The sequence below is a fragment of the Mesocricetus auratus genome, unplaced genomic scaffold, assembly GCF_017639785.1.
Source record: "Mesocricetus auratus isolate SY011 unplaced genomic scaffold, BCM_Maur_2.0 Super-Scaffold_100007, whole genome shotgun sequence".
Lineage (NCBI taxonomy): Eukaryota > Metazoa > Chordata > Mammalia > Rodentia > Cricetidae > Mesocricetus > Mesocricetus auratus.
This window is the reverse complement of record NW_024429191.1, coordinates 58,420,029-58,446,891: the sequence shown is the minus strand read 5'-3', so window position 1 is coordinate 58,446,891 and position 26,863 is coordinate 58,420,029. Positions and strand designations below refer to the sequence as shown.

Below are 26,863 nucleotides of genomic sequence, written 5' to 3'. Positions count from 1 at the left end.
GTCACAGAGAAACCCTTTGTCTTGGGGGGAAAAAAAGGAAAAAAGAAAAAACACGAAACACAAAAACTGGACAGTGGTGATGCATGCTTTTGATCCCAGGACTCAGAAGGCAGAGTCAGTGGATCTCTGTGAACTGGAGGGCAGCCTGGTCTACATAGTGAGTTCCAGGATAGCCAAAGCTACATAGAGAAACCCTGTCTCAAAAAAAAAAAAAAAAAAAAAAAAGAGAGAGAGAGAGAAATTAGTAGCATGATGAAAATATTAAACTTCGCCAACTTCAACATTTCCTTTAAATCTTCTATTTTGACATAACAAATGGGACCACCAAAAAAGGAAGACACCTATGAACCCCAATTGTTACAAAACAGTACATTTGTATCTGTTTTCTATATTCTTTAATAAAAGTGTCAGCAATCATCTGACAAAAGCAGTCACTCCATAACTAATTATCTGAGAGCATAGTAGGAAAAAAATTTGCATCTCATGGGGTAACTATTGAGACAGGACAGTTCACACTGTTGGCTTCAAAGCTCTGGTGCTCCTCCACAACCAACTTAGTAACTTCTTAAATAAAACAGGAAAACAGAGAAACCCTGTCTCGTAAAAACCAAAAAAAAAAAAAAAAAAAAAAAAAAAGAGGGTTGGAGATGGCTCAGCAGAAAAGAACACTGGCTACTCTTCCAAAGAAGACCCAGGTTTGATTCATAGCACCTACATGGTGGCTCACGAGTTCTAGGAATGCCTCTTCTGGCATCAGGCATGCACATGGTGCAAACATATGCACACAGGCAAAATAATCATAAATAATAACATGTACATTCAGACTGAAAGAAAATAATCTACATGAGAAATCTAAGCCTCATCTATACCCTAAGGTTTTTTTGCAAATGACTAAAAAAACAGTTGAGTATGCATGTCCTTTAAAGATATCTAAAATTTTTTCTGAAACATGTAAGTTTTTCCTCATAAACAATTCATTTTAAAATTTTACTTTACTGTTTATCATAAATTTTATGGGTGTTTAGTATGAGTACCTAGTATTATTCATTTATTTATTTGTTTTTTTTTTTTTTTTTAACGAGACAGGGTTTCTCTGTATTGTTTGGAGGCTATTGGTCCAGCCCGGCCTCGAACTCACAGAGATCCGCCTGCCTGCCTCTGCCTTCTGAGTGCTGGGATTAAAGGCGTGCACCACCACTGCCCGGCGAGTGCCTAGTATTATATATCCTAACTTTACACATACTTTTTAATATGCTACATAAATGCCTCCTATCATCTGGTCTGCTTCTTATTATGACTCTGGTGGTTTTTAAGTCCCTCATCACTTTAAAACCATATGGAAAAGCATCACCACTAGGAGGTCTACATATAGTTCAACTCCTGCTGAAGGTGCAATGATATATAGATGCACTCAAACTAAAAACAGCAACAAAAAACCCCACTTTCACCCTTTCTTGTGCTTACTGGAGATATACATTTATTATCTTTGGAAAGAAATACCCATTCCTATTCTCTAGCCATTATTAATTTTGTTGCCTTTAATAAAAGAGAGACTTGAGGACTTAAGTCTACTAGAAGTACATACTGTAGGCTTTGGTGGGTTGCTCAGGAAATATATGTTGCCATTTTGACAGCTGTTTCTATGATGAAATTATTTAATCTTCTAAATACAATCTGAAGGGATGTATTTATTAGTAAGTTAATGGCTGATAATGGTGACAGTAAATTCTTCTTCATCATTGTGCTATAAAAGAAATAGTGTTTTAAGGCTGGAGAGATTGCCCAGCCATTAAGGCTAGGCTTGCAACCAAAAATACAAGAAATACTCTTTTGAAGGAAAAAAAAAACCCTCCTAGCCCTTATTTAAAATTGTAAAGACTACATCCATATTAATACACTAATAGCTAAGGAAGAACCCATGAGACTAACAGTAGAAGCAGTTGAATCTGCACTAAGACCACAACTTCTTCCTGTGACTCCTCCTGGACAATGTTTTGTCCAGATGCTCTAGTCAGGGGCAAAATTAGTTAGGGTGGCAACAGGTTATAGTAAGAGTCAGTCAGTTGCCAGGCGTTGATGGCACACGCCTTTAATCCCAGCACTCGGGAGGCAGAGGCAGGCAGATTTCTGTGAATTTGAGGCCAGCCTGGTCTACAAGAGCTAGTTCCAGGACAGGCTCCCAAGTCACAGAGAAACCCTGTCTCAAAAAAAAACAAAAACAAAAACAAAAAAAGATTAAGTCAGCCACCATGTAGTTGTTTCCCAGTTACACTGAAAACACCATCTCACTATGTAGCTCTGGCAGGTATGGAACTCACTACGCAGACCTGGCTTGCCCCTGCCTCCCATAATCCTCATTCCAGGTTTTAAAACTGGCTCATAATTATAGTAGGTATGCAGAAACATGTTCATTTAAAGATTATCCTACTTCATCTACTAGCATTTTATACATTACCTTTCTTTTTTTGTGGCAAACTTTCACAAGCAGGACTTCCAGGGTAACAGAATTTTGTTCATTTTCTGAGTTTTGTGATGGCTTATCTAAATAGAAAAACCAATGTCTTAAAAATCTTTTTAATTTATACATGAGGACAAAAAGAATGAAAAAGTATTTTCCTAAATTAAGGAATCTTAAAAGACTTCCTCTAATGAAAACATATCACAAGCTTTATTTTTGTTTCTTCCCAGTTCAGTTCCAGACTTGCAGCACTCTTTCTATAAATAAATAAAACTTCCATAAGACAAATACATGTATCTGCCTATAGACTAAGATTTTTCTCTTTTGAGTAGAATGGCTCAGTTGTTTTAATTTACACTTCATCTATTTACTTCTCATTTGAAAATTTAACGTTTTTGATAATACAGAAAACATACTTGTCAAAAGTGAAAAATGCAGGCAAAGCTTTTTGGCAGGAAGCTTGAGTAAAATAGTTCTAGAAGATTATACCAAAAAGTTCAATGCTTTTTCCTTCTCCCAAAATCTATTACTATATATTTTCTTTAGTGGAACATATCTATATTCCCAGCACTTGGGAGGTAGAGGCAGGTGGATCTCTGGGACTCTGAGGCCAGCCTGGTCTACATAAGACCTTCTATCAAAAAGAGAGAAAAGAAAATGGAAAATGTCTAAGTTGTAATAGCAAAGCTGTAGCTATTATTCACTACTTAGTGATGTAGTTTTGAGTATCATTCTGTACTTTCTGATTAAATAATAAGAATTTTTGCAAGGCAAGGCTCTAAAGTACTGTCTATTACTTACTAATCTTTAAAAATCTGAAGTTGCCGGGCGGTGGTGGCACATGCCTTTCATCCCAGCACTCCAGAGGCAGAGGCAGGCGGATCTCTGTGAGTTCGAGGCCGGGCTGGACCGATAGCCTCCAAAACAATACAGAGAAACCCTGTCTCGAAAAAAAAAAAAAAAACAAAAAAAAAAACAACTGAAGTTATTAATAGTTCAAACCTAAATATTTCAATACTAAACTTCAATAAATATACAGAACTATTACTAGATTATTAATATACCTAATATATATTGCAAACAATTTTTCCCTTCTTAGATTTTTAGGTAAATTTCTTTCCTACACACAAATTAATCTTCTTAGGCTATGGGCATTGCTCAGGACTAGACTGCTTCCCCAGCATGCTGAAAGCTATGGGTTTGATATCTAGCACCCAATCCAAATAAAATCAACAACAGAAAGCACTAAAACAAAACAAATGCATGTCAATCTTTTTATGCAGCATATACTGAGAAGATGGCTGAATCAGTCTTTTTGGAAATTATAATCAAAATGAAATTGGTTTTTGTTTTGGTTTTTTGAGAAGGGTTTCTCTGTGTATCTTTGGAGTCTGTCCTGGAACTCACTTTGTAGACCAAGCTAGCCTTGAACTCACAGAGATCCCTGTGCCTCTGCCTACTGGGTGCTGGGATTAAAGGCGTGTGTGTGCCACCACCACAACTCAGGCACAAGGAGAATACTTTAAGATGTCAAAAATTAACCAGTGTTCAAACCAGAAAGATTGTCAAAACAATGTTTACCATGAGAATGGAGCCTTAACAATATGTGTAAATTTATTCTCAGATCTCTCAAGTAATTTCTGCTTTTTTGGGTGTTTTGCTTGTCTGAAACAGGCAAGCTGACCTGGATCTTGCCCAATACCCATCTCCTCTGGCCTAGGCATTCCAGGTGCTGAACTTAGGTACGTGCCACCACATCCAGCTTTGTTAGGAACCTTGAAGCTGGTTTCTCAATTCTGGTTTAAGTGTTTTGGTTTGTTTTTTCAAAACAAATTCTTAATTCCCTCAAACTTCCATTAATTTTATTTTACTCTGAGTCAGGATCTTATGTAGCTTTTTGGCTGCCCTGGAACACTTAAGAGATCTCCCTGCCTCTGCCTCCTGAGTACTGGGATTAAAGCTTCTTGTCACTGTACATGACAAGAAATTTTTTTTCATCACATGGTTCCCAAAGATGTTTTAAACAAGTCCCTGGAAACAGACCTATGAATCCATAAAAGTTAAATTATGGCTTCTAATACAGAAAATAATTATGAAAATAATTATGGATGATTAAGAATAGGAGCTGTAGATCATAAATTACTTAAGAGAAAAAAATAGAAATTGTTATTTGGGTTACCTCCAAATACAAAACAGGTCAGATCTTAAAGCAAAGCTTAAAACTATTAGTAGCAACATACATATGATCAGATTTTAAGTTTCTAATATAAAAACCATGAATCACTTACCAAGAGGTTACCACACTATTTTACTATCACCCTCACCTGTCTGTTGTTACAGGGCTGCAGACAGAACACAGGACCTCGCCTATGCTAAGCAATCACAAGACTACTCCTCAAACCCTTTTTTTTTTTTTTTTTTTTTTTTGGTTTTTCGAGACAGGGTTTCTCTGTATTGTTTTGGAGGCTGTCCTGGAACTCACTCTGTAGACCAGGCTGGCCTCGAACTCACAGAGATCCGCCTGCCTCTGCCTCCCGAGTGCTGGGATTAAAGGCATGCGCCACCACTGCCCGGCTCCTCAAACCCTTAAACTTTGTTCCTTACTGAACTATTCCAAGAAAAACTTAGCTTTTTGTCTGGTAAAAATTTTATTCGAATGAATAAGATATATAAACAAGATGGACAAGCTGATAGGCATGGTCTATTCTTTTTACCACCAATAATTATTTTGAATGTGTGTGTTTGCATATAGGCATGTGTGAAAAAAGAAATAGAGGACAACTTATGGGAGTCTGTTCTCTCCTCTTATCATGTCAGTTCTGGAGATCAAACTCAGGTCATTAGGTTTGGTCACATGTTTATCTGCTGCGCTATCTTAATGATAGCCCTGGCTGGCCTGGAACTCACTATACAGACCAGGTTGGCTTTAAACTCAAGAGTTCTCTCTGTCTCTGCCTCCTACATGCATGTACCACCATGCCTGGCCCTTACCACTCTTGGCCCTTTGCACAACATGCTTTTAGCATCCACTGAAATGAACACAAAATACTATACATTTTCTTGGTATTTGACATTATAATATCTCATCAGTAGTAGTGGTTATTTCAACTGTTTATTGTTCTATTGAAACATCAAAACCAAACAACAACCAATGACAAAGCACCAACTCAACACATCAATGTAAATGTGTCATACCAAGATGTTTGGCCTCTTGAACTTCTGAGGTAAGTATTTAAATTTTTTTAACCATTACAATTTTAAGCTTAACATTGAAAAGCACCATCAGAGGGCTATGAGTATAGCTCAGTAGTAACACAGTTGTTTTGAGAGTGACAGAGTTTAATACCCAGTATACACAGAAAATAAAAGAAATTCCGAACATAAAAATTAGCTAAAACAAGCCGGGCGTTGGTGGCACATGCCTTTAATCCCAGCACTCGGGAGGCAGAGGCAGGCGGATCTCTGTGAGTTCGAGGCCAGCCTGGTCTACAGAGTGAGTTCCAGGACAGCCTCCAAAACAATACAGAGAAACCCTGTCTCGAAAAACCAAAAAAAAAAAAAAAAAAGCAAAAACACAAAAAACGAACACGCCAAGAGATGGTGGGGCACCCACATTTTTAATCCCAGCACTTGGGAGGCAGAGGCAGGCGGACCTCTGTGAGGCCAGCCTGGTCTACAGAGCCAGTGCCAGGATAGGCCAGGAAAGAAACCCTGCTTAGAAAAAGAAAAAAAAAATAAACACAAAGAATTCAGAATGAGCAGCTTTTTCATTATAATACTTACCATTTTTATGGAAGAAACCGGTAAATGTAAGTTGCAAATGAGCAGACAAGCTAAATAAAATAAAAATGTATCACTTTAATATTCTGTAACAAATGTAGAAAAGACCTTAAAATACCAAGAGCAAAGTATTCCAGGTTATTAATAAACATTTGATTTTTTTCACTCCTAACTACTGAGGCCCCGAACTCAATGCACTTCTCTAAACTCTAATAATCAAAACAATGTCTATTTACATTATAATGAATGCTCGCGTACACACACACATAAGTTTGTACAGTTTCTGTAATCTCTGCACTCAACAAAGATGTTAACTATCTAGTCCAAGAACAACCTAAGCTATATGGTGAAACCCTATCTCAAAAACAAAAATCAAAACAACTACAACCAACTCTGCTCACATACAAGTGACAAAAATACAAGTAAAAACATCAAAGGAATAAAGCCAAAAAAAAGCAGACTACCAAATGATGTCCCATAATCACAGTGCTTTATTGTTTTTGCTATAAAGGGGAAGGTTTCCTTCCCATCATTCAGTGTTAAAAAAAAGACATATTTGACAATGCAATCTGAATCAATGTAAAAGTATTTAATATTCTTCCCATAGTGCTAGGACTTCCTATGTTAGGCAAGTGCACTACCTCTGAGTTACCTCCCCAGTCCTACAAATGCATTAAAGCAATATGCATACTGTAGAGCCATTACTTCATTCTACAACTAAGAATGAAACACAAAATCACAAATTTCCTGTAAATGTATTTAACTTTATTTTACATGCATTGGTATGAAGATGTCAGAGTCCACGGAACAGGAGTTACAGAAAGCTGTGAGCTGCCATGTAAGTGCTAGTACTTGAACCTGGTCTTCTGGTAAAGCAGTCAGTGCTCTTAACCACTGAACTCTCCAGCCCCATATAATTTATTTTTAATATGCCATTTTCATTTAAGAGTTAGAAGCTTTTTATTTTGTTTTGAGACAGGGTGTCTCTGTAGTGTTTTGGAGTCTGTCCTGGACCTCTGCAGACCAAGCTGGCTTCCAGCTCGCAGAGATTAGCCTGCCTCTGCCTCCCGAGTGCTGGGATTAAAGGCGTGCACTGCCAACGCCCGCTAAGAGTTACAAGCTTTACAATAAGAAAAGGAAGCAAGCCAAGAGGTAGTGGCACACACCCTTAATCCCGGCATTTAGGAGGCTAGCCTAGTCTTAAGAGTTCCAAGACAGCCAGAGATACACAGAGAAACCCTATTTTGGAAAAAAAAAAAAACAGCAACAACAAATTGCTAACAGAAAAATTATTAGATCAACACCAACAGGTTTTTTTAATATAAACAGCAAAAGTTAACAATAGAGCAACAAAGCTCAGTAAAGGAAAGGCTACAATGAATCCTAAGATTAGAAAAACACACTTCTAATATGTAGATAGGATGACATTTCCAGAGCAGTTAATGAAGACTGGGGCCTAATAAACAGACTCACAATTATGAAGACATTTTGGGGAGATGGTGAAAAACAGGAGGTAGGGCCTACTTGTAGGAAGTAGGCCCCTTCCTATACGTTGTTTCTCTACTTCCTAGCTGACTAAATATGGAGTCTGCTACCCATAGGTGTTTACCGCCCCAATGGACTGGCACTTCTAAGACCATGAGCCAAAATAAAGGTCTTCTCCTTATCTCACATATTTTAATCACAGTATGCAGAAGCTATATAATCCAGTAATGTTTAGTTTTCTTAAAATGGTGGTGACACTCTAGGTATCTGTATAGAAATGGGAGTTATACAGAGTGAAGCAGGCGGTAAAGTGTTAGGTAAGTAATGACTAGAAATGAGAATACAGCAAAGAGGCTGATGTGGAAAATCTTCCCAGGACTTTTTTTTTAAATAGAAATTAGAGACAAGAGAGCTAAGTATTTTTTCCAGTAACAGATATGGGGATATCTTTATGCTTAGTGGAATATTCCATAAAATCTGCTAGAACATCACAGGTACTTAAACAGCATTAGGAGCACTGATTGCTCTTCCAGAGGACCTGAGTTCAATTCCCAAAACCCATATGACAGCTCACAACTGTGTGTAACTCCAGTTCCAGAGGATTTGACACCTGCACACCAACGCACATAAAATAAAGTTTAAAAAAAAAATGCAAGAGGTGGCCTGGTCTACAGAGTTCCAGGACAGTCAGAGCTACAGAGAGCCCCAAAGAGTATCAGGAAAAGACAAAATGACTATGGAAATGTAGTAAAGGTAGAAGTAGAGTTAGAAAGCATCAAATATGAAGGAAAAACGAAGAACAACAACCACAACTGAAGTATCAACAAACCTGTTATACAATGGGATTGAGATTAAAAACTACCACAACTTTGGTATGGTAATGTATACCTGCAATCACAATACTCAAGGAGGGTCAGCAATTCAAAGGCATCACCTGCTACATAGCAGATTTAACGCTGTTTCTACTACATGGTAAATTCAAGGCCAGCCTGGCTAAATGAAACCTGTCTTTGATTGATTTTAGAGATAGTTTCTCTGTGTAGCCCTGGCTGTAGACTGACTGGGCTAGCCCAGAACTCAAGATATCCACCTTTCTCTGCAAAACACAGCACAATGGCAAAGGCATAATGTAGTCTTCCTCTTAGTCTTGTTTTGGAGTTCTATTTCTGCTTTTTGTGTTTATTATCTCTTCCAATCTTCCCTTCCCTTTTGAGACACTCTCAATCACCAAAATAAGCAAACAAACAAACAAAGATAATCCATTAGACTTGAGACTAGAGAGAGGACACAGGACACAGAGTTGGTTAAGAGCAGATACTGAAGCAGTAGTGGTGTATGCCTTTGATCCCAACACTGGGGAAGGGAAGGCAGAGGCAGGTGGATCTCTGTGGGTTCAAGACCAGCCTGGTTTACAAGAGCTAGTTCCAGGACAGCCTCCAAAGCCACAAAGAAACCCTGTCTCGAAAAACAAAACAAACAAAAAACAAAAACAAGACTTTTGCATTTTTTTGCTGGGTATAGTCACACACACCCTTAGTCCCAGCACTTGTGAGGCAGAGACAGGCATGAGTTCTAGACCAGCCTGGTCGACAGAGAAAGTTCCAGGAATAGCCAAGCTAGACAGAGAAACTCTATCTCCAAAAAGCAAAGAAACCTTAGGACTAGCATGATGGTTATTTAGGTAAGGGCACTTGCTATCAAGTCTGGTGACCTTAGTTTGATCCCTGGAACCCATAAGGCGAAGAAAAATGACTCCTATAAATTGTCCTGTGATCTCCACTTGTGCAGTGGCATATGTGCACCTGTATACACACACTAATAAGTAAATAAAATATCTCAGTATGCCAGGCTGTCCTCAAACTCACTATGCAGGCAAGGATCTTTTTGCCTTCACTTCCCTAAGCTGTGGTTACAAGTATATACCATGTCTACCACAGATTTCTTCTAAAGAACATTTTCTTTCCCTTTCCTGTCCCCTAATATTTACTGTAACTACATTTGAAGCTGGGTCAGATAATGAGAAGAAAAACACGTAAGGTTAGTCAGGTGTTATTTGATTTCAGGCTAGACAGAATTTAGATGACCAGGATAAATTCTAAGGATTTGGGCCAGCATGGCCTACAATTTAAATCCCAGCACTCAGGAGGCAGAGGTAGGTAGAGTTCTAACCCAGCTTAGTCTACATAGCCAGTTCCAGACCAGCCAGGGATACATGGGGAAATCCTGGAGGGGATATAGTAGAGAGTGCCTTTAGTCCCAAGCACTGGGGAGGCAGAGGCAGGTGGATCTCTGATTTTTAAACCAGCCTGATGTACAAAGCAAGTTCCAGAAAAGCCAGGGTTGTTACAAAGGGAAACCCGGTCTTGAAAAACAAAAACAAAACAAACAACAACAAAACCCAAAAACCTTGGGCAGCCTGGACAGCTACACAGAGAAACTGTCTCAAAACCAGAGAAAAACAATTGCCGGGCGGCTGTGGTGCACGCCTTTAATCCCAGCACTCGGGAGGCAGAGACAGGCAGATCTCTATGAGTTAGAGGCCGGGCTGGACCGATAGCCTCCAAACAATACAGAGAAACCCTGTCTTGTAAAAACCAAAAAAAAAAAAAAAAAAAAAAAACCAGAGAAAAACAATCAAAAGGAATAGTTTGTATGCTAGCATCTACACTGTGTAAGGGTAGCTACTTCTCTTTTACACATTATCTTATTCTGTGCTTGTGTGAGGGTACACACATGATGCATGTATCAAGGTCAGAGGACAATTTTTGAGAATCAGTTCTTTTCCTTCAACCATGCTGGTTCTGGGGTTGTTCCTGTTACTCAGGTTATTAGGCTTTGAAGCAACTGTCTTTAGCAGTTAAGCCATATCATTGGCTTAACTTTCTTTATACATTTGATCATATAAAGGTAAAAATCTGATGACTACACTATTGAATCCATTAATCTAGAACCCAAGGTCTCAAAATATGGCATTTAAGACATACAGATAGGAAGACTTTGAATGGGAGATGGTGTATGTCTATTACAAATCTTTAATACCGTAGACTGCTTAAGTGGGACTTAGTGACATATACCTATCAATCGCCATACTTAGGTAATAGAACAAGAAAATCATCTTAAAGTCAACCTCAGCTACATAGAGTTCAAGGACTACAAGAAACTATCTCAAAGAATACTAAGACAGACAAAAACATAAAAGACATTAGAGATAAACATACAATAAGCTGAAGAAGTTTACAGAAGGGCAGAAAAGAGCTCTTAATGCAATAGTATTGCTTAAAATAATTTCATTAGTTGTGTAGTTCAGTGATAGAGCAACTGTCTAGCACAAAGATAAATACATACAAAGAATAACTTAATAGTATTCCTAGATAAATACCATACCATTTATTTATTTATTTATTCGTTCATTCATTCATTACTATTTCAGACAGGATCTCACTTTGTAGCTCTGTCTTTCCTTTAACTAAGATCCACCTGCCTCCTATGAGCTGGGGTTAACACCCAGAAAGACCATATCTTTACACAGCCTCTAGACCTGAATTGACTGGTCACAGGCATCTTTTCACATCACTCTTCCTTCTCTTTCTACTCAGACACCTTGGTCTCATCCACTCAGACATCTGTTCAACCTCCCTCACTTTACTTCTATATTCATTTTTCATATTTAAGCTTATTTATCCAGACAAGATTTCCTTGGCCATTATATCCCCATATTCAACTACTCAAACAAGAACTGTTTCTTCTGTTGTATACATTCATGGTTTCCCTGGTCTTTTCTTTCCCACCATTTATTAGATGAATACATCTTTTCCTCCAAAAAGGCAGATGTATTTTGCTCACTATTATATCCCTAAGGCTTAAATATAGTGCTTGGGACATGGCACACTAAGGAAATGACACACTCCTCTGGCTCCAAATACAGAGTCAGACCCTGTTATTGTTGAAAAAGATGCTTACCAAAAGGAATGTTTACAAAGGAAAGATAAGTAACTCTAAAGCTTAGGTTTTAACAAAAACAATGATAAAAAGCCCTTAACGAAAAAGATATCTCTTAAAAGTTAGAGAGCTTGCTTAGCAAGCACAAGGCCCTGGGCTAATTTCCCAGCAAGGCAAACAAAACAAAACAACTACAAAAACCAACTAATGAAAGTTCTACTTCAGCAAGGCAGCAAGGCATGGTGTCATATGCCTGCCTATAATCCCAGCATCTGGGAAGGTGAGGCAGGCAGGAGGATAGCAAATAAATGAAGGCCAACTCAGGAAACAGCAAGACGTCTCAAATTTAACAACAACAACAACAAAAAAAAACAAAAACAAAAACTACTTCAGGTAACTTTTGAGTATTTATTTACCCAGTAACTAATGTTAAACAAAGAATGGAACAGAACAATGGAAAGACAGAAGACGTTTTACTTCTCATCTGGACCTAGGAGATACCTATAGAAGAAACCTCAACTTCTAATTTTTATATGATGTGCTTGTCCATGGCTATGCAGTTTCAAGTAAAGAATTTTGAGTAGAAAACTCTAAAACCAGTAGAATTGCTACTTAAGAAATTCCTTGGAATCTAGGTTGGACAACTACAGAACAGCATGAGGTTTATTTATTCTAGTAAGCCATAATGCTTGGTCAAAAGCCCACAAATTCAAACTAGAACACCAAAACTAATCGTTTAAGAAGACATAAGGCACTTTAGGCATTCTTCAAATGAAAAAAACATATCCTTTAAGTATACACAATCTCACAAAAAAAAAAAGAGACAAATCAGAGAAATCTGGGAAGCAGGTATGACCTGAGTCTCTAATATTTGCTAGGTGCTTTGAAGATGCTATTTTTCCAAACAATAATTTGTATAAATGACAGTTTTATCATTATACTTAAAGAGCAAAATGACTCTCATTTATTGTGACAAACATTTTAGAAAAGAAAAAACTGTAGGGCATGTTGGCACCCAGCAATCAGGAGGCAGAGGGCAGGTGAATCTGAGGACAGCCTGCTCTATAGAGCAAACCCCCAGGACAGCCAGGACTACAGAGAATCACTTAGAAACACACACACACACACACAAAAAAAAAAGGGGGGGGAGGGAGAAGAGTAAACCCATGATCTTTTTTTCTGTCCATGTTTTTTTCTTCTAACAAGTATCTACAATTAACGTGTAAGACAACTGTAGATCTAAAGTATAAAAAAACCATGGAATACCAACTTGTTTTACATAGATGAATGTTAATATTTTGGTTCTATTTTTACTTGCCATAAATTTCAAAACTAAACTAGGCATAGTAGTGCACACCTTTAATCTCAGCAGTCAGTGGCGAAGGCAGGCAGATCTCAGCCTGGTCTACCAAAGCAAGTTCCAGGACAGCTAGGGCTGTTACACTGAGAAACCCTGTCTCAAAAAAACAAAACAAGCAAACAAACAAAAATATCAAAACTAATTTAGGCATCTATACTAGATTTTGGGTAAGGAAGATAAAGGATCAAATTTTTGTTTTGTGTTTTCCCCTTTTTCAAGTCAGGGTTTCTCTGTAACAGCCCTGACTGTCCTGGAACTCGCTACGTAGACCAGGCTGCCTCACAGAGATTCACCTGCCTCCCAAGTGCTGGGATTAATGGTGTGTGCCACCACCAATCAGCAAGGGGTCAAACTTTTTTTATTGTTTCATTCTTATAACCTTGAAATGACTATTGGGCAAATTCTGAAGAGAATCAGAAGAAAAAAGTCGTCAGATCAGGTTCTAACTAGACTATGAGACACTAACACAGGCAGGAGATATAGAACTTGACTTGAAAATGCCAGAAATTGGTAAGAGATAAACGATGACTTATGTTTTAGAAAACAGTTTCCAACATTAGAGATGGTCAAACAGTCTTGAGGGATCTCTGCCAGAGATGCTATAGAAACTAATTTCTGATTCACACATGTACCTGGAGCAACTGATTCTAAGGTTTTTTTAAAACTCCTAACAATCTTGAGGTGTTCACTAGAGATATGGTTACTATAATTGTCCTTCTTTGTCCTCAAGTATATCCCTTAATGTAAACTGACAGATTATCTTACCTATGAGATTCTTGCTCTCCTTTCATTTTCTCTACTTTTGATAACATATCATCAACTTTAAATGTTTTCCTGGAAGAAACAGATAAACATAACAATCACTTCTCAACTGGGGAAAATACAAAATTATATTATAATAAGCAAAATAGAAATTCAATTTTTATCATTTCAAGATAAAGTAGATGCTAGTTCATAACAATGCACATACTATTGAGACAATTGTTTGTTATAATACAGTAGACACTCCTTCAAGTTCAACTGTAAATGTTATTTTTCATGAAACCTCCTGTAATTATCTCTAAGTCATGAGTAATTATCCTTACCCATGGCATTTAATTTTACTTATTTTTAAAGTCTCCTACATGTAAAATGTCTCTTAAGTACTTTATTTCTAATAAGCTGTAAGTCCCTGAAAGGGAATGATTATTTTTCCTTAAGCATATAGCTTTCCATTAAGCCTTAATCTTATTAGGTATTTAAACACCTATCAAGGTGAGCCAAACAAATTCAAAGTAAGCAGAGTTTTGGAACTGCCTTTTTTTTTTTTTGGCTTTTAGAGACAGGGTTTTTCTCTGCAGCTGTGGCTATCCTGGAACTTGCTTTATAGGCCAGGTTAGCCTTGAACTCAAGTGATCTGTTTCTGCCTGCCAATGCTAGGACTAAAGATGTGTGCCATCATACCCTGCTAGAACATCCAACACCTATACAGCAACCCAACAAATATATACCAGCACCATGGTTATTCTTTTTATATCTTGCCTGTAGCCCAAGCTAGACTTGAACTCAGGACAATCCTCCTACCTCAGCTGCTTGTAACTAACAGTCATAAAACATCCTCAAAGATTACTAGCAAATTTTCAGCTAACTGATATGACACACACCAAAAAGGTTAACAACAACAAAACCCAGTAATAATAAAGTTAGGGCACATACCATTCAATCATAAAATTATGTATTCATCTTTACCTTGACATTTTGATTCTTTTTTTTTTTTTTTTTTGGTTTTTTCGAGACAGGGTTTCTCTGTGGCTTTGGAGGCTGTCCTGGAACTTGCTTGGTAGTCCAGGCTGGTCTCGAACTCACAGAGATCCGCCTGCCTCTGCCTCCCGAGTGCTGGGATTAAAGGCGTGCGCCACCAACGCCCGGCGACATTTTGATTCTTGATAGAGGGTCCTGTTAAATACAGCTTTAGCAGGCCTTAATACTCATTATGTAATTCAAGCTGGCCTCAAACACAAGGCCATCCTTCTGCCTTAATAGTCTTGAGAACTGAGTTACAGGCTTACCACCATACCTGGCTTAACCTGCTTAAATAAAATCTTCCAAAGTAATGAAAGTTGAATGGATTACAAAATATGCCTCAAAATGAGCAATGTTCTAGAGATAGAACATTTATTCTCAAAATGAGCTTTAAAATGTAGTTTCAGGTAATTTGTTAATCAGAAACAAATGTGTCTCTTTCTACAGAAATATTTTCAAAATTAAGACTTGAAAAATCTCAATGTAGTCCAAATTTAGTTATTTTTTTAAAGATTTATTTATTGCCAAGCAGTGGTGGTGCACACACTTTAATCCCAGACAAATCTCTGCAAGTCTGAGGCCAGCCAGGTCTACAAAGCAAGTTCCAGGTCAGCCAGGGCTGTTAACAGAGAAACCCAGTCTCAAAAAAACCAACTATTGCCGGGCGGTGGTGGCGCTCGCCTTTAATCCCAGCTTGGTCTACAGAGCAGTTCCAGGACAGCCTCTAAAACAATACAGAGAAACCCTGTCTCGGAAAAAAAAAACAAAAACAAAAACACAAAGATTTCTTTATGTATGTTTGCATTTATTCCTGCATGAAAGAAGAGGGTATCAGGCAGAGGAAGCCATTAGAACCCATTATAGATGGTTGTAAGCTATCATGTGGTTGCAGGGAATTCAACTCAGGTCCTCTGGAAGAGTGGCCAGTGCTCTAATTTCTGTAGGCCTTCAGCTATAGTTTTTTTTACTACTTGTGTGTAGATAAATAGAAATTACAGACATAAGGAAAGCTAATTCTTTAAAAAGAGGCCTCCTCGACTGATCCAGACTCCATGAATGTAGTGCCAGGGAGGAGGCCACAGAAATCACTGGGCCCTTGGGTAGATCACTGTTTACCATGGTTTATGAATCAGCTTTGGGAGCCCATTCCAAATAGAGGGATGCTCTCTCAGGCCGGACACATGGGAAAGGGCCTAGGTCCTGCCCTGGATGAAATGACAGACATTAGAGATTCCCCCCAAGGAGGGCCTCACCCTCCTGGGGGAATGATGTGGGGGTTGGGGGGAGCTGGGAGGTTGATGGAGAGACAAGAGAGGAGGAGTGGGAGAGGGAGCTGGGACTGACATATGAAACATTCACGTTTCTAATTTAAATAAAAACATATATTGAGAAAAAAATCAAAACTTTACAATTTCATACGAGAATATAGGAGGAAAATGAATGCTTGCTAATAAAAACGTCAAACAAAAAAAGAAAAAGAAAAAAAAAGAGGGCCCCTCAGCCAGGCGTTGTTGGCTCACGCCTTTGATCCCAGCCCTCAGAAGGCAGAGGCACGTGGATCTCTGTGAGTTCAAGGCCAGCCTGGTCTACAGAGCGAGTTCCAGGACAGGCTCCAAAGCAACAGAGAAACCCTGTCTCAAAAAAACAAAACAGTGCCCCCACAACAGGCTTTTGACAAGTAGCCTAAAACTTGAGATCCTCCTTTCTGTGTCCTTCAATACCTGATATTACAAACATGTGCCACTGTGTCAGACCAAATACTCAACTACTCTAATAAAAAGTATCTATAGCTGGGCAGTGGTGGCGTACGCCTTTAATCCCAGCACTCGGGGGAGGCAGAGGCAGGCGGATCTCTGTGAGTTGGAGGCCAGCCTGGTCTACAGAGCAAGTTCCAGGACAGCCTCCAAAACAACACAGAGAAACCCTGTCTCGAAAAACCAAAAAAAAAAAAAATCAAAGACCATAAGAACAATCCAGCCTTCTGTAGGGAAAAAAGGAAGCAACCACAGAAAAATAACACTTCTCCAACTCCAAGCACTTCTTTGGAAAAGCAATACCACAGCACAGTTGGGATTAACAAATAAAATAGTATTACCATAAGGTCACCAATAAATAATGATTAAAAGTACACAAACTTGGGGATAAGGGAAAGACACACTTGGGAAGGTAGAATAACTAAAAAGATATCTAATAAAATAGATGAAATAAAAAGACTTTTCCTGAGTCAGATGTGTAGTTGCACGCCTGTAATCATGGTATCCTGGAATCTGAGGCAGGAGGATTACAAATTCCAGCCCAGCTTGGGATACACTCCTAAAATGAATGAACAAATGAATAAACAAACAAAAGTGTCCACCTCATCTTTAATCTTACTATGTCATAGCAAGGTAACCTTCAGTATTTTAAAATCTTCTATGAATTAAGACTGAAGTCTGAGTCCAACAAATACACTAGAATTAATATTATAACCGATGGTATGACTTCAAAGGGAATAATATGATGGCTAAGGATTTAGCTAAGTGATGACAGCATTTGTCTACCATGCCTAAAATCCTGGATTCAGTTCCCAACAGTATCTTCCCCACAAAATACTGTTATACCAATAGTACATATTATACATAAATGCAAATGTAGATATTTACTGTGCAACATAAACATCAAAGTCACTGATGGCAAAGACCACTCATAAAGGTCCTATTCCTAAAGTTCTAAAGTCAGATATAAAGTTCTAAAGTCAGATATAACAAGAGAATTAAGTAATAATCCCTATGTGTTTTGTGAGGAAATAATGTAAATTAGATTTAAATGTTCCTAGGTTAGTAAATTTGCTTCAAAATTCCCCAAAGACATTTCTAAAAATCCAAAGGGCAATAATCAGAAAACCCATTTCTATTACCAAAATTTTGCTTTGTTTTTGAGACAAGAGTCCCATTAGATAGTTTTGGCTGTCCTGGAACTTGCTATGTAAACCAGGCTTGCCTTGAACTCACAGAGACCCACCTGCCTCTGCTACTCCAAGTACTAGGATTAAAGGCATATGCCACCATGCCCAGCACAACCAAACTTTTTATACTGTCTCTATTGGCATATAACATTATTAATTAGCAAACATTATGAAAATGATGTGTATGCAATCTTAAAATTAATCCAAATTTAGTTTTCAAAAACTTTATCACTATTGAAATCAAAATCAGGTCATATCCTAGAATAACTAACTATAATTAAAACAATTTAATTTAAAAAAAAGTTAAATTCACAAAATTCTGTGGAATGAAACAAGTAATCGAACTACAGACCATAAGCCAAATCTGGCTTACTGTTTTTGTATATAAACCCACAAGCCAAGAATGGTCTTTCAAGATAAAGGTGACTAGCTGACCAATTGATACAAACAGACTGTGAATCCTTATCATGAAGTAAACTATTCTTTACTCTCCAAAAACAAAAAGGATTCTATATTTCTCTCTAGTAGGCTTGTATTACAAAACAGTGTATATAGAACCCTTATATAATTTCACTTATAAAACATTTACAAACGCTTTACTTATATTAAGTACCTAGTCAATATTCTTGGTTATGTCTTCTGGCCAAAGACCCTAAAATATTTAGTATTCCTTTAACAGAAAAAGATTGGTGAATCTTGGCATAAATCAATAAAGCAACAGACAGACAAAAAGTAGATAATCTAATTCTGTTGCCTAATTTGTTATCTTCTTCCTAGTTATTCCCCAGCTCTCTCCAATTGCCAGAAGACCATCTTACAATTCAATTCTTCGTGGTAAACTATGAGGCATTTACAAAACTGTATCTTGCTCTGGAAATGTGATGCCTTCATAACAACCAAGATTCTTTCAAGCAGTTTAGTCAGTATGTCTCTGTATCTCTCTTTCTTTCTAATTTTCAAGACCAGTTTAGTTTCTAATGTATTTAAGTATCTTAATGGTTTTATTAAGTCAGGACCATTGAAATAGATAGACATGGCGGCTCACACCTATAATCCTAGTCCTGGAATGGAAGCTGAGTCAGAGCAGTCACAAGTTTGGGGCCAGTCTAGATTATATAGCAAGTTATCAGGTCTGCTATGTCTACCTAGCAAGACCTTGACTCAACAAACAGTAAGACTATACTTACCTTTCTTATCAATTGAAAGTTGTTCATTTTGATACCCTCAATAAGTAAATCTTGAACATGAACTAAGAAACCTAACTTCCGTTATTAACTTTGACTAACTACAGATACCACACAGGGAAATTTCATAAGAGTAAAAATAAGTTCTGTACAACACACTCAGATTCTGCTTTAAGACCAGATAATCAAAACACCTTATTTTAGAGACCCTTCTATTAACTTAGAAAGTATCAAAGACAGTTTCCCTAAGCCCTTTAGAAATCATTTAAGTCCTAGCAACCAAACTTGAAAATAACAGCAAAGAATAAAAATGAGTCAGTAAAATCACTACATAATTTCTATTAGAGGAAAAAAAACTAGAATTGCAAAAATGATACTTTAAAAGAATTATTCCAAATTCAACTAGTTGCTCTTTAAATTTTTATATTTAACTAGAACTTTTAAGACAAAACTTTGAAGAACTCTCTCCTGAGAAATCTCTCACCAACTGTAAAACTAAATTTTCTAGTAGTTTGATCAGTTTGAAATAAGATTCATAAAAATGTACCTTTTGATGTTTGTTCTGGAGTTTCGATGAGACATGTAAGTAAGAGTTCTGTGCAAAAATATTGGCTATAAAAAATTAAAAATATTAAAATTACAGATGAAATTATAAAAATGAAATAATATTGGTGAATTTCATTGACTACTTACTGCTATAAGATTTCGTGTTCGAAGAAATCTATAGATCTGTGTTGGTTCTGGTTAACAGGAAACAAAATCCAAACATTATCTTTTTAATCAATTTGTCAGTAAATCTGAAACACACACTATAACCAATACACAACAATCTGTGGAAATAGTGCACTATGTGTTTATATACAGAAAATTAGTAAGCACTAAAGATCATTCAGTCTATTGGCATAGATTCACAAAATCCTCTTCCCTCCCAATGACACCCTCTCTCCCTAGATTAATCTACAAGTTCAAACTAACCCTTTTGAAGGTGGCCACCATTGCTGTGCAGAAGCAAAGAGCAGCAAATTTATTTGATGACTTATCCCTTGCCCTCTGAAAAGTACTTGAGATAGCTCTATCCTACAAAAATTAATGTCAAGCAAGAGCAAGATGAAAATTTCATTCTAACTGGCCATCACAAAAACTTGTAACTAGCCAAAATCAAATAAAACTCTTCCCAAACATTCTAATGCAGATATGACCAGAATCAGTATTATAACATTCACCATATTTTAAACTCATAATTGATAGGTTCCCACACAATCTTTTTAATGCTTAAATTTTAAATTTTTAGAAAAGACTTAGGCTAGAGAATATAGCTTCATAACTCCATTCTAGTGATATTAGAGAGCTACCAGAATCACGTTTAAGGAGTATTAATTATGAGTACCTAAATTAATAATTATATTAAGAACTTAAAACATCTAGAAACTGAAATCAGTATTAGGAAAAAAATAAGCTTTAACTCCTAATTATAATTTCTCACAGGTGGACTCATCTGAAAACAAGCAGAGGATTTATTTCCTCATAACATTTATAAAGTTTTACATTTCCAATTAATCTCCAGTTTAGTTTTGTTTCAAATTAAACTAAAAGGAGATAAAGGTATTTTAGAAGAGGCACAAACAGGTGTGTTTATTTTTATAACTGTCCTTCAGTTCCGTTTTCACTTAAAAGCTTTTCAGATTTTTGTAAGATTTAAGCAAAAGAATGATCTTTAAAGCAGGCTCAGTATTTGTCAATAAAAACCGAAATTATCTGTATTACATTCCAATTAGAATTTCATGAAGCACTAGCGAGAATGAAGAAAAGTATTAAACAATGTAAAACGTCTTCCCAAGCACAGCTGATACTATGCCCGTAACATATGCCACGGTGATATTGTAAATAAAGACAGTCGACGGTAAAGCTGAGTTTATTCAAGTTGCCGTAAAATACTTAGCTAGAAGACTGCCCAAATTACAGTATCTACACAAAAGCAAAGCAAAACAATCAGGAGAGAATAACTATTAAGTAACAATTTTATTTGTAGTCATATTGTTGTTTATAAATCCTTTTGTTTCCAGACACTGTTCCCCTTTCCGAGTAAGTCATAGTTTCGCCCTCCACGCATATTTTAAAACAGAAAATTGAGGTAAGATAACGTTCTGGAACTAAGACTCAGTTCCGAGGCTGTCCCCGGAGAAGACGCTCGAACATTCTGTCTCGGTCTACGTATCCATAAAATGGGCGGATAGGTTTTAAAGACTTAAAGGTTTCAAATGGTTCAAATGGTGCCGTGTTAACACGCAGCCCAAGTGGGTGCGAAGGCATTCAGACCAATGACAATTTCCTCGGCTTCACTGCGCTCGTGCACACAGAGGATGCATCTTGTTCCCCGAAACCTACAACTGGAACCCCGGTACTTGTAGAGTAGGGAAGGCATAAAAGAAAACACGAACTCGTCTCGGGATCTGTCTGCATTCAGTTCAACCGTCACGTCCTCACCTAAATAAGGCTGCTCTGAACATGGGGCCCCGAGGCGAACCTTCCGGGAGTCTAGGACCTGCCCCGGACCTCGGGAGCCGGGACGTCCCCCTCGATTCCTCCCTCCACTCCCAAACCAAGTGCACTCTCCGAAAGCCCAGCGGAGCGCCCCGTGCCCAGGACGCTCAAGAGGGGCGTTCGTTCTCTCGAAGCCTCTCATCACACTCACTCTCAAAGGCCTGGAGGAAAAGCTCGTGGTCAGCCTGGACGTGCTCCATTTTCGGCTTCTTCACCGGTAACACCGCGGCCCCCGCCGCCGCCGCCGAAGAGGAGGAGGAGGCCGAGTAACTGCCGCCGCCTCCACAGCCCCCGCCGCCGGATTTGCCGCCCGAAGCCGCCGCCGCCGCCACCGCCGCCGCCGAACCCCCGAAGCCGCCTCCCCCGGACCCCGCGCTGGGCCCCGAGCCGCCCCCTCCCCCACCGCCGTGCTTCTGAGGCGCCATCGCGGTTCCTGCCTCCTCCCCCCCGCCAGCTACCCGCCGGGCGGCTCCGGAGAGTGAGCGCCTGCTACACCAACCGCTCGTCCCAGCAGGCTCCGGCGGACCGAGGGGGGAAGGAGGAGAGAGGGGAGGAGAGGGGAAGGGAAGGGAGGAGGAGAGGAGGGAAGGAGGGAGGAAAAAAAAAGTGTCTCCTCCGAGCCCCGCTCCGCTTCGGAGGCCGCTCACCCTACCCTGGCCCGGCTCCTCCCACTTCCCCGCCCGGCGCTCTGATTGGCCGACGGGAGCGCGCGCCGCCCGGCCGCCAAGCCCGTTGGTCCGCAGATTCCCCCGTCAGTCACACGGAGGCGCTTCTCGCGGAGGCGCGGCTTGGTTGGCCCGTGCGCGCCTCCGACCGCGGGCCCGGCCGCCTCTTTGAACTGAATTCGCGGGAAAATTAGGGGTCGGAGCGGCCTTCCTGCTGGTCCCGGTGCATTGTGGGCAGAGGGGGACCAGTGAGCGGATTAGAGAGCCGTTTCTCGCCTTGAGAGCGTACTCAGTCACCGCCCCCCAGGAGGTAGAGGACCCCTGAAGAGAGGCGGGTGTCTGAGAAACTGAGGGCGCAGGGGCCTTTGAAAGGAGCTGAGGTCCTCGGCGGATCCCGAGACTGTGTGGTTTTAGGAAGTGGCCTGCCCCGGGGTTGATGTGTGCTCACAATGTCTTCTCAGCGGACGCGGGAGGAAACCCGGTCCCCTGTCCCCTCGCCGCCACGTGCCCCGAGCCACCCATGGCCGAAATTCGCGAGCGCAGCCACAGGGTTGTCTGGCGGCCGTTGTCGGCTGTGAATGGACTCGCTACACGAAAGGGAGCAGTCTGTTTTGTGGCGGGCATGTCTCAAATAAGACTTTTTAATTTATTTGTTTTAGGTGCGTGAGGCTTCAGGATACTTCCCAATTAAGATTAAAATTGTGGTTTCTGAACGAGATGCGAGCAAAGTAGATACTAATTTTCTCTTCCAAGACGAACGGGTTATTCGAAGTAGGGACACTTCTTGAGACTACTCATTGTACTGTCAAAAGCTTGTGAGGGAGTCCGTATTCTGAGAGCCCTGCATGAAAAGATGGATGTAGAGGCCCGGCCAAGTCTTTTAGTATAAATTGGCTTACAGTTGACCAAATACTCTGAACGAATTTCAAGTTGAGCAAAATAAGAAGGCAAAAATTTTAAATTAAAAATACACATTTTGCCAGGCAGTGGTGGTGCACGCCTTTAATCCCCCAGCATTCAGGAGGCAGAGGCAGGTGGATCTCTTTGAGTTCGAGACCAGCCTGGTCTACAAGAGCTAGTTCCAGGACAGCCTCCAAAGCCACAGAGAAACCCTGTCTCGAAAAACAAACAAGCAAAAAATACACACTTTATGTGTATGAGTGTGCCTTCATATAAATCTATACCACAGCTGTGTGCTGTCCTTACAGGCCAAGAGTCACAGATGGCTGTAAGACTCCAGGTAGGTGCTGGGACTTGAACCTACCTCTTCTGAAAGAGCATCCAGTGCTCTTAAGTGCATAGTCATATGTCCAGCCCCAACCTATGTTTTATACTCAGACAAAATTTTAGAATGCTTTCAGATCTTTATACTAGTCTATGTATTTAAAAACATTTCCCCTGAAAAATAGAGTTAGAGATTTTTTTGCTTTAGATTTCTGAAGTACATCTCTGATTAATGCCATCCCACTGAGATCTCTGAAGTCTTAGCTGCCCAGTTTTTGCTTTATAGTGTTGGGAAATTCAGTCGGAGTCTGGATAATTAAATCCCTCTAAGCAAATCTCAAAATATTGAGTTACAAACTAGAGTGCTAATTTAACTAGTCATAAAAATATAACTGTCAAAATGCTCCCTCTCCATCATTTGTCAGGGTTCTGTTGTAGGGGAGAAAAGCATGAAGGGACAGATACAGCCAAATAACCAAGTGAAAGATTATCATGAATCTTTGATGGAAAGAGAAATGGACCTGAGGGATTTGGGGTATCCTTAAAGGAAATGGTGGTATCAGGCATTGATGTGATGCTACGCAGCTGAGCTAACCAACATTGATGAAGAAAAAGCCCTCCATGCCCTGAGAGGGGCACTGCTGATAGGTTCTCACTTTTACATTCTTAATCTAGAGTGAGTATACAATGCTAAAACAATCTTAGTGACTTCAGACAAATTGGAATTAACTGAGGGGTCATTTTAGTTACATCATTATCTTAATCAGATAGGTTAAAGCATTTACAGACCACCTCTACGCTGCTCTTGACCATGGCTGGACTTGTTACTTGGGATGTAAGTGCTTTTGATGTTTGTGATGCCAACGCACCATCAATGATATAGATGTTCAATTCCCCTTCTAGACAATTTCGGTTGCTTTCTAAATGTTTGTTTTTTTTCCTTCATGCCATATCTGTGATTCAATGTAAACTACTAAATGTCAAAGGTCACACTCCATTTCTCTTACATTTCCAGCACATGACCAGATGTGTCTGTAAGGAGAGAATAGTAATCATTTTATCACTTGCAGTTATCAATATGTTTTATGGGTACTAACTCACTTTTTCATAATGATCCTATGACACTGGCATTATTTCCATTTTACAGCTGATAAAACAGGCCAAGGGAGGCGAAATGACTTGTTTATTAAGTGGCTCTCTGATTTATGATTTCAGTACCATTTCCTTTGCACTTTTTACAATCAAAATAAAGTTAGCCTATTTATAAAATTCCTTTCAAAAGAGGGTAACCTAATTTTTCTTATCAAAACATAGCTTGCATTTCTTCCCATTTTTCTCTCTCATTAATATCTGTGCTTAGAGCCGGGCGTTGGTGGCCCACGCCTTTAATCCCAGCACTCGGGAGGCAGAGGCAGGCGGATCTCTGTGAGTTCGAGACCAGCCTGAACTACCGAGCGAGTTCCAGGACAGCCTCCAAAGCCACAGAGAAACCCTGTCTCGAAAAACCAAAAAAAAAAAAAAATCTGTGCTTGGCTTTTTAACATTTTTATGCCATGGATCTTTTGTAATATAATGAAGATTTATAAAAAAGTACATATGTAGAAAACAGATTATAAAATATTAATAACAAAACAGCAAAATGATACAGTTGTAATGATTTATATGTTTCTTTATGAATTCAGTCCTATGTTTTTATATGAGTTAGTCATAGGACAGTGTATCAAAACAAAATAGTGATAAGGTTAAGTTGCATTTTTAAATACTGAGAGAACTATATAAAGCAATACAGAAATAGCTGTTATTATTCAGACAGCCTTTAATCCTAGCACTTAGGAGGCAGAGGCAGGTAGATCTCTGTGAGTTCGAGGCCAGCCTGTCTACAGATCAGTGCCAGAACAGACTCCAAAGCTACACAGAGAAACTCTGTATCAAAAAACAAAACAACAGCATCAACAAAAAAGAAATAAATAGTTGTTATTTCTCTTGGTAACAAACTCATTGAAATGGCTGACATCACATGATTTATCCGCCCATATTTATAATTGAATGAAATATTAATTTATACTTAGCAATCAGGGTAAATACTCTTCCCCACTTCATCCAAATTCACAAACTGAATCATTTCCAACTTAATGATGAACTGGGTGGAGGCTATCTCCATGCTAGAGCATGTTCTTAGCAAGTCCAAGGCCCTGAGTTCAAGTTCCAGCATCAAAACAAAGCAAACACCTGTGAGGTACAGCAGTAGTCTTTAGTTGTTTTGAAACAGGATCTTACTCTGTAGCTCAGGCTGGCCCACAATTCATGGCAGTACTCTTTCCTCAACCTCCATAGTTTTAGGGTTCCAGATCTGAGCTACCATGATCAGTCAGCAAATCCTTTTTATTCTGTTCTGCAATAAACTCTTGAATAGGACTGGTATCTGTCACTGGGTCTGGCTACTCAGTGAATGCCACTAAGGATGATCACCAGTGCACAATTGTAAATTATATCAGTTAAGTGCTTATCATGTTCCAGGCAATATATTAAGTTTTTAATATATTGCTCATTCAATATTCCGACAAGCCACTTAAGGTAGTATTATTATCTCCACTTCATTGATAAGTAAAAAATAAACTTTACTTGGTCAGCGGTGGAGCAGAGATTATTTTGTTTAATACATTTGCATGAGGTTGTGGGCAGTGTCAATGACAACTGGTAAGGTTTGGTTCTGTCCTTCTACTAAATGGCTCCTGAGACTACAACTCAGGTGGTCAGGGTTGTATATAGGCAGCTTTACCTGTGGAGCTATCTCAGGATCCCTGGGGCTGACGTGCTAATCTGTATAGTCTATCCCCAGAAGCCTCACTCTTCAGCAGCATATGACAAAATTTCAGAGTCTTACAAGATGCTGTGCCTATCATTGTTAGGTCCAGAAGGTAGTATATATTACCCCTCATACCAAGTCAGACATAAGTATCTGTACATTTTCTAATATTAACCAAGATAATTAAATAGGGTTTTGTTTGTTTGGTTAGTTGGTTTTAGTTTTTCGAGACAGGGTTTCTCTGTGTATCCTTAGCTGTCCTGGAACTCACTCTGTAGACCAGGCTGACCTAGAACACACAGAGATTCTCCTACTTCTGTCTCCCAATTGCTGGAATTAAAGGCCTGTGCCGATGCTGCCTGCCAAATCTGCTTTTTGTTTTTTTAAAAAAGTGTACAATGTCTTTCTATCCTCCATCTACCCATGTCACTTTAAAGTCAAGGGCTGGAATTATTAAAATAAGACTACAAACATTATATCAAGAATATTCTTGTCATGCTTTGAGTAAATTAGTTATGTTTTATGGTAATTTTGAGAGAAATATAATTCAACTTTAAAATAAAACAGAAACAAAAATGAACCAAGATAAAAATAGCAACAACCTGCCTAACAGGTGGTGGTGTGAAGTAGTTTCATTCATCTTATTTGAAACTTAAAACCAAATGTTAAGTCATTTTTGTTTCCTTTGTCTAGGA

General features: G+C 39.0%; 1 protein-coding gene across 1 annotated transcript in view; it reads right to left on the bottom strand.

The window, feature by feature from the left end:
• The window catches only part of Suz12 (SUZ12 polycomb repressive complex 2 subunit), a 40,610-nt gene extending 18,470 nt beyond the window's left edge, over positions 1 to 22,140 (bottom strand). Inside the window, exons 1-6 of the mRNA XM_040749265.1 lie at positions 21,625 to 22,140; positions 19,626 to 19,672; positions 19,480 to 19,544; positions 13,788 to 13,856; positions 6,242 to 6,291; positions 2,456 to 2,541 (exon numbers count right to left, since the gene is read on the bottom strand). Of these exons, the coding sequence (XP_040605199.1) occupies positions 2,456 to 2,541; positions 6,242 to 6,291; positions 13,788 to 13,856; positions 19,480 to 19,544; positions 19,626 to 19,672; positions 21,625 to 21,898 (591 nt within the window). The 5' untranslated portion in view covers positions 21,899 to 22,140. The remainder of the gene's footprint in view (positions 1 to 2,455; positions 2,542 to 6,241; positions 6,292 to 13,787; positions 13,857 to 19,479; positions 19,545 to 19,625; positions 19,673 to 21,624) is intronic.
• Positions 22,141 to 26,863: the final 4,723 nt, after the last annotated feature.